The 12,226-nt window shown below is 44.9% G+C and overlaps 1 protein-coding gene across 1 annotated transcript in view; it reads left to right on the forward strand.

Annotated features, from left to right (window-relative positions):
* The first annotated feature begins 7,307 nt into the window (after positions 1-7,307).
* Positions 7,308-12,226, forward strand: part of KMT2A (lysine methyltransferase 2A) — a 1,244,888-nt gene continuing 1,239,969 nt past the window's right edge. Inside the window, exon 1 of the mRNA XM_069224744.1 lies at positions 7,308-7,657. Coding sequence (XP_069080845.1) covers positions 7,448-7,657 — 210 coding nt within the window. The 5' untranslated portion in view covers positions 7,308-7,447. The remainder of the gene's footprint in view (positions 7,658-12,226) is intronic.

Raw genomic sequence — 12,226 nt, forward strand, 5'->3', positions numbered from 1 at the left:
CCTGAAAAGGTGGGGGAATCACTATTATTTATAGTGATTCAGTAAAGCTCACTTCTTGGTCTCTCCAGTTACCTGGTTGTGAAAGTATGTACTTTTGTATTACACTAAATCCCCAGTTTACCTTCTCAGGAGCCCTGGTTTATCATCCTCTCGGCCCCTCAGAAACCTTTCTACAGTCGCTCCCTGATCAGGTTTCTGAGCTAATATGTAAACAAAAACACAAAAAAAAAAATTCACTGTCTCGGGTGACTTTAACATTCATGCAAAGGGCTCAGAAAACTCTGCTGCTGAAACTCTTCCTACTGATATGGCCACATTAGAGTTGGTCCAATAGTTAGGGGCCCTACACATGCTAAATGCCACACCATTGATTTCGTTTTTAGTAACATAGTTGGTCTAACCTCCATGTCTCCTCTCCCTCTGGTATGGTCAGACCACTTTCTAATTATGCTTAACCTAGCCATTCCTACCACTGGTAGATCTTCCCAGATTATAACTCAACCTCACCGAAGCTGGCACAAGCTTAAGGCTAGCAACCGGATTAAACCCTTGAAAGACTGAAACCTTCCTCTGTGGCTTAAAAGGCTTGCCTTCTAGAGTAATTCAATGGTTGGTTTACCAAAAGGTTAGACACGCTGCATCCCTATTCGACTAAAACTGGAGGACGTCGCAAAAAAGGCGCTCTTTGATTTTCTCCTCATCTTCACCATCTTAAAAGGGAATGCAGACGTCTGGAAAGAAGATGGAGAAAATCTTATGAAGTTTCACTAAAACAGGAGTATAGGAAAGCTATCAGATTTTTCCACGCTGAAATTAAATCAGTCCAATCTATATACTATGCCACTAGAATTGAGCAGTCATCTAACTCCCCAAAAGAGATTTTTCAATTACTTAAAGAAACTGCACAACCACACACACACACAGTGAATTTATGGACGCTTCTCAAGAACACAGCAATAATCTTGCACTGTTCTTTTAGCAAAAAATCTCAGATATTTATTTGGCTTTTCCAGCAAATGCCCATCAGTTTCCTGAGTCTATTGGTCACCATATCTTATGTTCCACCCTCTTTTTGCAGTTTTCCCCCCTCTCCATGGAATTGGTCGCTAAATTACTTTCTACTCAAGTCGGGCTCTTGGCTTGACCCAGCTCCCCCTTATGTACTGGCCTTAGGTGCTTCTGTTATAGTACCAGTTCTTACTGACCTTTTGAATTCTTCACTTTCTAGAAGCTTTGTCCCGGATTAGTGGAAACGTGGTATAGTTAAACCCCTGCTGAAACAAAACAATCTTGATGCAGCTCTGCTTAATAATTACAGACCCATCTATCTGCTGCCAGCCTTATCTAAAATAATTGAAAAGCATGTCAATGCTCAACTCTCGAGTTTCCTTGAAGATAATAATATCCTTCACCCCACTCAGATGGGCTTTAGCCCACTCCGCAGCACAGAGCCGGCTATGACTGCAGTTACAGAGGAGGCTAGGAAGCGTCTTGATCAGGGGATTGTGTCGGACATAATTCTTCTTGACCTCAGCGCCTCCTTTGACACAGTCGGTCACAATATGTTACTTCTGATAATGAAAGAGATTGGAAGCTCGGGCAGTGCATTGAGATTGCTCTCCTCTTTTTTGGAGGGGAGTTAATTTCAGGTACTTGACTGGGCTTTTCTCTCTAGTTGTGTCAAGAGCAGCTGCGGAGTGCCACAGGGCTCGTCTCTTAGTCCTACGCTATTTAACATTTATATGTCCCCTCTGGCAGAGATAGTTGAGCCGTATGGTCTCTCATTGGTGTCGTATGCGGGCGACAATCAGCTGGTAGTTTCAGTCTCGCCCAACTCCAGCACTAATGGTTTGTCACTTGCCCTCTGCCTGTAGGCGGTGTTGGGATGGATATCTGAATGTAAGCTTAAGCTTAATGGAGACAAAACCGAAGTGATGATATTAGGACACAGCTCTCGACTATTGTTCAACTCCGATATTCTGGAATCCCTTGGGGATTCCCCCCTCCCTCCCACCTCCCCAACCTACCCCCCTTAAGAAAAATATTAAGAGTTTAGGAGTCTGGCTTGACCCATGGCTTACCATGGATTATCATGTTAGTATGGTTTCCTCCACATGTTTCGGTTTGTTCAGGCTTTTGAGGAAGGTTTTTAAAATGCTTCCATTCATTGCAAGAAGACTCATTATTCAGGCTCTTGACATTTCTCGGTTGGACTTTGGCAACGGTTTGTACCTTGGTTTCCCGAAATACGTGATTAGAAAGCTGCAGGTGGTGCAGAACGCCTCTGCCCGTCTTCTCCTAGATATTCCGAGACATGTATCAGCCAAATCGGCTATTTCTTCTCTTCATTGGCTCCCAGTGGAACAAAGCATAAAGTTAAAAACCTTGTGTTGTGTTCACAGGTCCTCATACAATAGACATCCCCTCCCCTAAGGGCACTAGAATCTTTCCATAAGCCTGTTAGACAGCTCAGGTCCTCGTCAGCGGCTTTAGCCTGAATCCCCACAGTAAAAAAATTCAAACTGGGGTGAAAGTTCCATGGCTTACCTCGGAACCAAATTGTGGAATTCACTTCCTCTTGGCCTTCACCTTATTAGCCATGGACTTACTTTTCGGCGAGCACTTAAAACCTGTCTGATTACAGCTTAACTCTCAGATTATTTCTTATAGGTTTGTTATTAGCACTGGGAGGCCTTCGGGTAGCTATGCGCTCTATAAAAGAGCATTACATAACATAACAATCCTAGTCAGATAAGGTGTCAGGCAAACCCCATATTAACTTCAATCAATTAATCAATTAAATCTGGGGGTGGGGGTTGGGGGGGATGTGAAGCGTCCACCGGAGAGGTGGTTTTTAAAAAAGTGATGTCTTCAGCTCCTTCGTGAAGTTGAGGGGTGTAGTTTGTTTGATGTGGAGTGGAAGTGCGTTCCAGGTGGTGGCTGCAAGGTAGGAAAAGGAGCGTCCCCCTGTTCTGGTTTTCCTGATGCGGGGTACTTCGGCGAGAGAGAGCTGGACTGATCGTAGGACCCTATGGGGTACGTGGAAGTTGAGTCGCCGGTTCATGTAGACTGGTCCGGTGTTGTGGAGGGCCTTGTGTGCGTGGGTGAGGACCTTAAAGGTGATTCTTTTATATGTGGGAGGCCAGTGTAGTGTGCGCAGGTGTTGCGAGATGTGGCAGAGTCGAGGCAGGTCAAGGGCCAGTCTGGCAGCGGCGTTCTGGATGTTCTGTTGTTTGCAGGTGAGTTTCTTGTTGATTCGGGGGTAGAGTGCGTTGCTGTAGTCCAGTCTGCTGGTGATGAGGGTGTGTGTGATGATCTTTCTATGTTCGAGGGGGATCCATTTAAGAGTCTTGCGTAAGAGGCAGAAGCAGGTGGAGGTGACTGAGTTGATTTGGTGATTCATGTTGAGTTTGGAGTCCAACTTTGCTAACCCCCTGGTAGCTTGGTACAGAGCAGTCAGGCTTAACTTGGAGGCAGAGTGTAAAGTATCTGTGCAACACTTCTAACAGTAAAACAGTAAAAATACCACACAAAAAGATTCCACATCAGATTAGAAAAATAGACCAAAATGTAATAACTAAAACAAGACCAAAAAGACAAAAATCCAACAAGTAGTACTTAAGATATTAATTTATAAAGAATAAACTTTAGCGCTTAGAAGCGCCAACCAGGGATATCTGGTTGCACTGGACCAGGATAAAGACAAAACTACAGGTCGACTGCGATGGAGTGTGGGCCGACTACAGGACTCAGTTGGTCCCAATGAACCAAACTACCTTAAAATCCTGGTGTGGGAGCGTTGTGCTGTTCTGAACCACACCGTTGATGATATGAATCAAAGCTCCACATGCAGTGGTGGTGATGCGTCGATTCCAAGATGCGATGGAGTTCAGGTGTGGGTGCTGACTGGGTTGATGTTGAGGCAATACACTGATCCCAATGAGTGCTGTTGTTGCGATGCGGAGTTTGGTCTTTGAGGCTGTCATCGACAGGGGTGCATGGACTTTGTGCTGAAAAAAAACCCGCTGGTTCTGAAGATGATGCTCTGTTTCGGTCCACACAACGGCAGAGATGAAGCGGTTCTGCAAGAGAAAGCATCTTGGGCCTCACTGCCAAGGGTCCAGGACTGGGGTGGCACTACCTGGCAAGGCAGACACACAGCTGGCAGAATACAGATGCAGCAGTAGGTTGGTTGGACTTCTTTTATGTCCCTGAAACTTCAGATCAGGAGACCAGCCAGCGGGTCCTTGGAGTCACTCTGGGTTTGAGTAATGCAGGTCCAGTCCTTCTCACCCAGGCAGGGGGACAGCAGGCAACAGGCAGTACAGAAAAGCAGCAGTCCAGGAGAGTGACAGTCCTTTAGGAGGCGAGCAATCCTTCATCCTGGGAGAGTAGTCACAAGTCCAGATGGGTACCTAGTTGGTGGTGTCAGAGATGCAGTACTTATACTAGTTAGTCCTCTGAAGTGGGGGAGACTTCCATAACAGGCTTTTGAAGTGTACAGGGGTCTTGTCCTTCCTCCAGACTCACAACAGGAGGGTTGCAGCCCTTTATGTGGAGACAGGACACAGCCTATTCAGGTGTGTAAGTGTGAGGTTGTGGCCAGCTCCTCCCTCCCATCCTGTCAGGATTACCCATCAAGTCACATCTGCCTGTGACTGTGTAGGGGAAATACACAAAGCACAGCTGTCACCTACCCCAGACAAGTGATCAGAGATAGACAGCAGGCACCAAATGGTTAAAGTATGAAAATGCCAGTTTTCTAAAAGTGCCATTTTCAGAATTACAATTTAAAATCTAACTTCACCATAAGTTGTGATTTTAAATTGTGATTCCAGAGACACAAAACTCGAAAAGCTTATCTCTTCCAGATTGGGAATTACACTTATAACATGCAATAAAGTAATCCCAATGTAATCCTATAGGACAAATCGGCCTTGCAGTAGTGAAAAATGACTTTGGGAGTTTTTCACTAACAGGGCAAGTCAAACTTTAAAGTACATGTCCTGCCTTTTACATACATTGCATTAGGGGTGACATGTGTACAAAAAGGGAAGGTTTGGTCCTTTCAAAAGGGCGAGTTTGCCAGGTCGACATGCCAGTGTAAAATTGCACATATAGGCTCTGCAGTGGCAGGCCTGAAACATGGTTAGAGGGCTCTGGCCATTATGTCCCGCTTTAATCTCTCTCTGGACTCAGCTACTGCCCCAGTAGCACGGCAGACTGCTGAAGTTTCCCTGCTCTTAAAAAAAAAAACTAATGCAGACCCTGGAAACTCATCTAACTATCGCCCCATCTTGCTGATCCCTCTTTTGAAGGACCATGCCATGACTGTGGACGGAACCTGTTTCGCTACCATGCGCTTGCTGAAAAAAACATTTCCTTGGCTTCTTCTGGTGTCTAGAAAAACTTTAATAAAATCCTTAATCATTAGTTGTTTGGACTAAGGAAATGTCTTGCTTGTAGAGGCCAATGAAACACTACTGTAATATCTAAATTATAGGTTATACAGAACACAGCAGCGAGGCTAGTATGCAATCTTCCTTCTGGTTCTCCCTCCACCCCCCTCTTAAGTGCTCTGTACTGGTTGCCAGTGAGGAAACGTGTGCTATTCTAGTTATGCTGTCTCACTCACAAAATTCTGACTGGGAAAGGTCCAATCTATTTGCAGTGTAGGCTTTGCCTTTACTGTCCTGTCAGACGACTCAGATCAAAGGACAAAGCCTTACTTTGGACTCCTCAAATCCGTATTTTGAGATTTGGCTGGAGGTCCTTTTTATACCCAACTCCTTTCTACTGGAACAAACTGCCCTTACATGATTGATTATGTACGGATCAAAAAGTCAAAAAGCTTTTGACTACATGGTTTTTTAATTTGCCTTATTCAATGGGGCACCGAGATATACCTTTGGGTATGATTTGTTGCGCCATACCAGGTGATGATAACATAACATACTTAAGTGGGTGGCACAATCCGTGCTGCAGGCCCATAAGTAGCATTAAATTTACAGGCCAGGGGTACATGTATACACTGTACTAGGGACTTATAAATAAATTAAATATGCCAATTTGGGACGAGCCAATAGTACCATATTTAGGGGAGAGAGCCCAAGCGCATTAGACCTGTTAGCAGTGGTAAAACGAACAGAGTCCTAAAGCCAGCAAAAAAGAGGTCAGAAAAGTCGATAATGAGGGCAAAATGTTTGGGTCTGACCCTGCAGAAAAGGTATTTTCAACACCTGAAAACAATCAGTGAACATAGTAGTAATCATATCACTTTTGGAGAGACCTAGGGACAGCCTTTTCCGCCTGGTTGATTAATGTAGTATATTTCAGAGTAGTACAGCTTCAAAATATAATAATGCTCACTTTATTTGGAATATTATTTTTTATTTCTAGCCATGTTAGGGAGATCTACACTAGGTACATAGTTTCTTGCAAAGCTGCTTCAACAATGCCAGAAAATGAATGTTCAATTTATATATATCCCTGTGGTGTCAGTTCCTTTCATGTTGCATCTCAGATGGTCCTTGCATAGCCCCGCAAAACCTAGAACCGGCCCCGGTACACGTAGATGTAAGTCTGAAAAAAACACTAATTCATACGGCATTGGTATTGAACTGCCAAATATGTTCCAGTGGTTCTGCTCCGAGTTTCTGTCACTAAGAACCACACCACTTTATATAGGTTTGACCTAACAAAATGTAATGAACAGTACTCTATCACACCTGGTAAATAAATACTGCGAGCAATAAAAGTCACATCCCTTTAATTGTGACACATGCCCCTGCTTGCGCAGAGATCGCAATTTGACGGGTCACTTTCAGGTACTACGGTTGCTAATTGTCACACCTGATAACTCCAGTCTTTCCCATGCACGAATTCCGTGCGATATTGCAACCTTTTCGGGGCTGACCCTGGTCAGGGGTCTAACATAATTACAATAACCCTCTTCCGCGCAGTCTTCAGGGCGGCGCTTGCCCTAGTCCAAAGACCGTAGGTGAGTTTCCTATTGGTTAGACTGAAGGGTGTTTTTCCATGCTGGTGGCGGGGCGACATACGTCTTGGCCCCTTACCTGTATGATATACCCGACTACATTGGCTACTCTGTTCTGTATTTGGGCACGCAGGTTCCGAGGCTGGGTTTGCCTTAGCCTCGTACTCTGCATTTTATAATTCTTCTATTTGTTAGATCGTACCATGTTTGATGTATGCATGTTCTGGGGTTACATTGCCTTCTTCCTGCACTCTGAATACGCGAATTCAATGGATTGGCTAAGAAAGGCAATGTTGTATGTTATGCTGGTTTCGTGGCGGCGCTCTCTACGCCCCCGCAATCTGTATTCTGAAGTAATTTCCATTGGCTAGCCTGTGCCGAGTTTTCACATGCAGGGTCCGGGGCGCGCCTTCCCGCCCCGCCGTGTGTTGTTGCTTCTCAGTCCCTCGGATGCGGCCGCAGATGGCGCACAGCTCTCGGTGGCGGTTTCCTGCGCGGCCCGGTTCCGGGCGGCGATTGTTGGGGCCCCGGACCCGGGTGGCGGCTTTGCTGCAGGCCCCAGGAGCAGCTCCCGGCTATGACGCGGCCTTGCAGGTGTCGGCGGCCATTCGGGCCAACCTGCGACGTTGGAGAGAGGCGCTGGGAGCTGCAGGGGAGCAGGTGAGATTGCCAACCTCTAGGCAAACTATTCGAGTACCACCCCAACTACAGTACATCCCTCGGGCAGCCCAACTAAGTCACGGGAGCTTTTCACAGCCACACCCCCGCCAAACCCAATGTGCGGGGGCGGAGCGAGGGTGGTGGAATAGATTGTAGCAAGTGAGACCTTGGACAGCGTTCACCCGAGAGTAGCCCCTACAAGGAGACGCAGGCTTCTATAGTCCTCCCTCAACGGGACCACAGAAAACCACTCGGCTGCAGTTTGAGATCCCTTCCATCCCTCACGGGGGATTCTAAGTTTAGATCTTGACCTCAGTGATCCCCAGACAAGCACTGGAATCCACAGAGCTCTCACCTCTTAGGGCCAATCATACCCCCACCAAACCGCAGTCTGCTGAGGTGACGCTGCAGAAGAGCGCTTGAGATAGTTGATCACAGGGAGGCAAACTTACCAGAGAGGACCCAGAGAAAATCCTTTGTGGTATCCCCGGGGCTCCCTTGCAGCCCACACCAAAAACGCTATACTCGGGTGCTCATACTGCGAGAATCCTAATGGTGCATCAATGAAGACACCCATCGCTTACGAAGACTTCTTGCAGCCACAACCAAGCCATCAAACTTGAGTGGTGAGGTAGGGTTTGGCAGCCCCCCTGCGGAGAATTCCAAAGGAAACTCCAATGCGCCTATCTCCCCGATAACCACGCCCCCACTAAGCTCAGCCTGTTGCTTTGTAACGAGGCTATTGAGTGAGCAAATGAGACCGCCGACTCCTAAACTGGATACGCCCCTTTACAAGTAGGGTAATTCCACAGCCACTGACCCTTTCCACCAAAACCTTCTCTTGGTGTGGTGGAGAGAATGACAGGTGATTAAACCAGAATACTTGCAAATGGGCTTCTGGGGCGAACCCCTAAAAGATAAAGGGCCGCGAGCGATGAATGGTTTTTCTCAGTCGTTGTCTCGATTGCTTCCACTCACTCTCAATTCTCCAAATTCTAATTGCGTGTTTGGGGAGAGGTACTAGAGGAGACGGCGTGAGGGCATGCGAGATCTCGACCATGGGGTGATTTTCCCAGGCACCACCCCAGTGAGCCCCCACTTCCCGCTTCCTTGAATGACTTCCCTGTTTTAAACATGCACGTGTGTTATTTCTCTGTTTGTATTGTACCATTGTGTGGTATCTGCATGACTTTCAGTGACACTTTTTCACAAGTTAATCAAAAAAATGATGACTTTCTGAGGTTTCCAGACTTGTTTTTACCAGTCTGCCCTTCAGAGTAGACGTTCCTTGGGAGGATTTCGTAAAACAACTCCGGGTAGACATAAGGCAGATAGTTCTACAGGCAGTGGAAATCCTTCCTCCAGCATCCTCAATCGTTCCCGGACTGCAACTCTAATGTTAAAATATTCAGGATTGCAGGCACTGGCTGTGGATAGAAAGATAAGAGATGAACCTCATCTGCAACACGTGTCCTATCTGTCTCCTTTAACATACGTTGAGAAGGGCCAGTGCATATGGTACCGGTACACTGTTTCCCTCTCCTGGCAGAGTGTTTTATTTTTTCCAGTGTAGTTGGACGGATGGATCAGTGAGATAGGTGCTGTTTGTCACTGGAGTCGTGTTCTTTTGGGTGAAGGTGGGTAAGAAGCCTTGCAGCAGCATTTTATGTGAGTTGTATTTAGGGTATGATGAATGCAGTTGTGCCGAGGTATTGTCTGTTGCCATAGTCAAGCTTGGAAATTACCAGTGTGAAGAGGGCTTGGAGTTTATATTGGTGTGCAACTTAGTGTTTTCATTGTGCAGAAGGCAGTTGTGATGATGTCAACATATGGTGTCAAGGATAGGTCTGCACCCATTGTTATTTATATGTTCTGACTACTGTTGATGTTGGAGGACTTCAAGTTCCTTAGGTCATGTGGCGGTGGGCTGGGACTTTGGTCATTGTCAAAGCAGGTTGGCCTATTCTACATTCGGGGGCACAGAAGTCAAAAAAGGACATTGTTATGGGGGATACCACCTGCCCCCCTTAGCTTCTCAGCTGAGAGTCCACTATGAGAGGTGTGTGTGTCTCCCTGCAAGAATACAAGTGCTGAAACATAATGGAGCCCTTGTATGGAACTGCAGCAAGACAAAATGCTATCCTCAGTCTTAGCTCAATGCAAAATAGGGATTGTGGGTAGAAAAGCTGTATCATGTTCACCATCTTTTCTAGGGTCATTGTATCAGGTTACTAGTTTGGAGGGCCCAGAAAGCAAAAAGTAACTAGTGGTCTGTTCCACTCCTAAGATTCTAAATTTACTGGAAATTCATTTACTTAAGGCCAAGGTTGGGGTATACTCAGGGTCACTGGAATTATGTGACTGGGGAGCGCCAAGTTATGCAACAATGTAGCACATTTTTTTGAAGTATTATTTTGTCATTTTTACACGTTAACACTAAATATTTCACCGTATTAGTACCAGTTAAACACTCAAATACAGCAATAAGCGGTTAAAAGATGATCAGTCAACCTTTGTGATGGGCTTTCTGCTACTGAGAGACAGGTTGCTACAATTTTAGTAACTTTGATTCGATTGAGCTATATACACATTTTGTTTTTGTTAAAACCTGCAGATAATGTAGCAGATAGCATATATGATGGCAGATGTGTCAAAACCTTGACTATGTTAGAAACTCTGCCGCTGCACAGTCTCAAAATTCCAGTAGTCCTGTTACACTTCACTCTCCTCACCAGTGGGCTGCCTAAGGAAATATATATCATGGATATAGAGCAAACCATCTCCCATCTAAATATTTGACTTCATATGTCCTTTGCGCGGTTTGCATGTAAGTAATTTTCAAAGGCAGTCCAGAAGGATACAGCTCGAAACTCATTACAAAGCTCCCAGAACCAAAGACTGGCATGCAATATTGTGATGACACCTCTTTGCTTGCTGCTGAAGTCAGTGGATTCTGCTTTAAGGATGTTCAGTCATGCCTGTATTCAAAGCATGTAGAGGCTCAGTTAGTTGGTACACTTTAGGTCACATTAACATGGGAAAATTATGGACAGGGCGGAAGCAATTTGACAGATTATTTTTCCAGACGCTGGACTAAAACACTGCTCCAGGAACATGGTGGCTAACCATGACATTACGCCACAACCCTGACATTTCAGAACTACTGGAACTTGATGCCTTTGACATCACTGTAGAAACTTGCGGTTAGAGCATGTTACAGTGTTCGTTTTTCATGAAACTGATGTCAGGTTATAACCCCACTGGAAGAAGGTAGGACTGTGAAATCACCTTTTGTAAACTGACGTGACTGATACTGACTAGGCATGTGGACTTCAGTTCAAAATATCCTATAAACCTGTTACTTGCAGGGCGGTGTTTGGGGAAGTACACATTTGTATTGTATTGCATCATTTAGGTCTCTTCTATATCATTAACTACAAATGTTCCCTCTTTGTGTGCGGCAGTGCAGCATATCTTTGCAAACTTCAATGAACTGTGTTCGTAAGTGGAACTTAACAGGCATTACAATGTGACTAAGTGTTATACTTATTCCAAGTGTTATTGAGATGCAACATCCCCTTTTTACTTTCGAAGGAAATGGGGTAAAAGTTAAATATTCAACATTATTAGTCCATTTACGTTGCCCAAAAGCCTTTGCTTTTAGGAAAAGCTCTGGCTGGGCAGGTGGAGCTTCTGAAATAATCCAATATTTCATGATCCCTCACTAAATCTAGAAGCATTATTGCTCTGCGGCAAAAGAAAGCCTTTATGTACTTTATTTATTTGTAGAGTGCCAGATGCAGTCATCTCAAGTGTGACAATTAGATGCGCATGTGACCTTGTTACTCCACCTGTTAAAAACGTTTGATGCTATTCTTGAGAGCCATTGTGCTCTTGAATTCTCTCAGACAAACACTCTCTCACGTATTCCATCAAAGAAGAGAGAGGAAAACACTTGTACACTTCACAAAGTGATTGGACAGGAAATAGTAAAATACACTGTAATGTAGAAAAAGCATATTTCCAAAACATTTTATGTAGTTTTGTGGCACTCATTAGTGTTAGAGAATATATTTGACAACTGAAATTTCTGTTACTATAGTAAAATATGAGAGCACATTAGCAAACTTCATTTACTTGCACTAGGAATCCTGAAGCCAGATAGACCGCTGAAATTATGCAGAAATTCCTCTCAGTAGGTTAAATTAAACAAGCATTTGCAATGCAGTGGGTCTCGCGTTTGCTCGATCTAGAGCTATTAGCTTTGTAAGTTCCTAACTGGACTTTTCTTGCCACACAAACTGAAAATAAAAAGTAAAACAGTTGACATAAGAGAGCTGATTCAAAGCACCATAGCCGCCATGTGTCTACATGAAGGAGAGACACAAAAGGGAAAAGAAGTTTGCTCGCAGTCAAAGTTATCGGCAAAAGTGCAATTATCCACGTAGCAGGGTCGATAGCCAAGACGATAACAAAACTGCCCCAAAGACGAACAAACGTAAAACATTTACCAATGATGATAAAGGATTTTTGAAAGGCAAGCCCATGACGAGTGATGGTGATGGGTGT

The sequence above is a fragment of the Pleurodeles waltl genome, chromosome 3_1, assembly GCF_031143425.1.
Source record: "Pleurodeles waltl isolate 20211129_DDA chromosome 3_1, aPleWal1.hap1.20221129, whole genome shotgun sequence".
Classification (NCBI taxonomy): Eukaryota; Metazoa; Chordata; class Amphibia; order Caudata; family Salamandridae; genus Pleurodeles; species Pleurodeles waltl.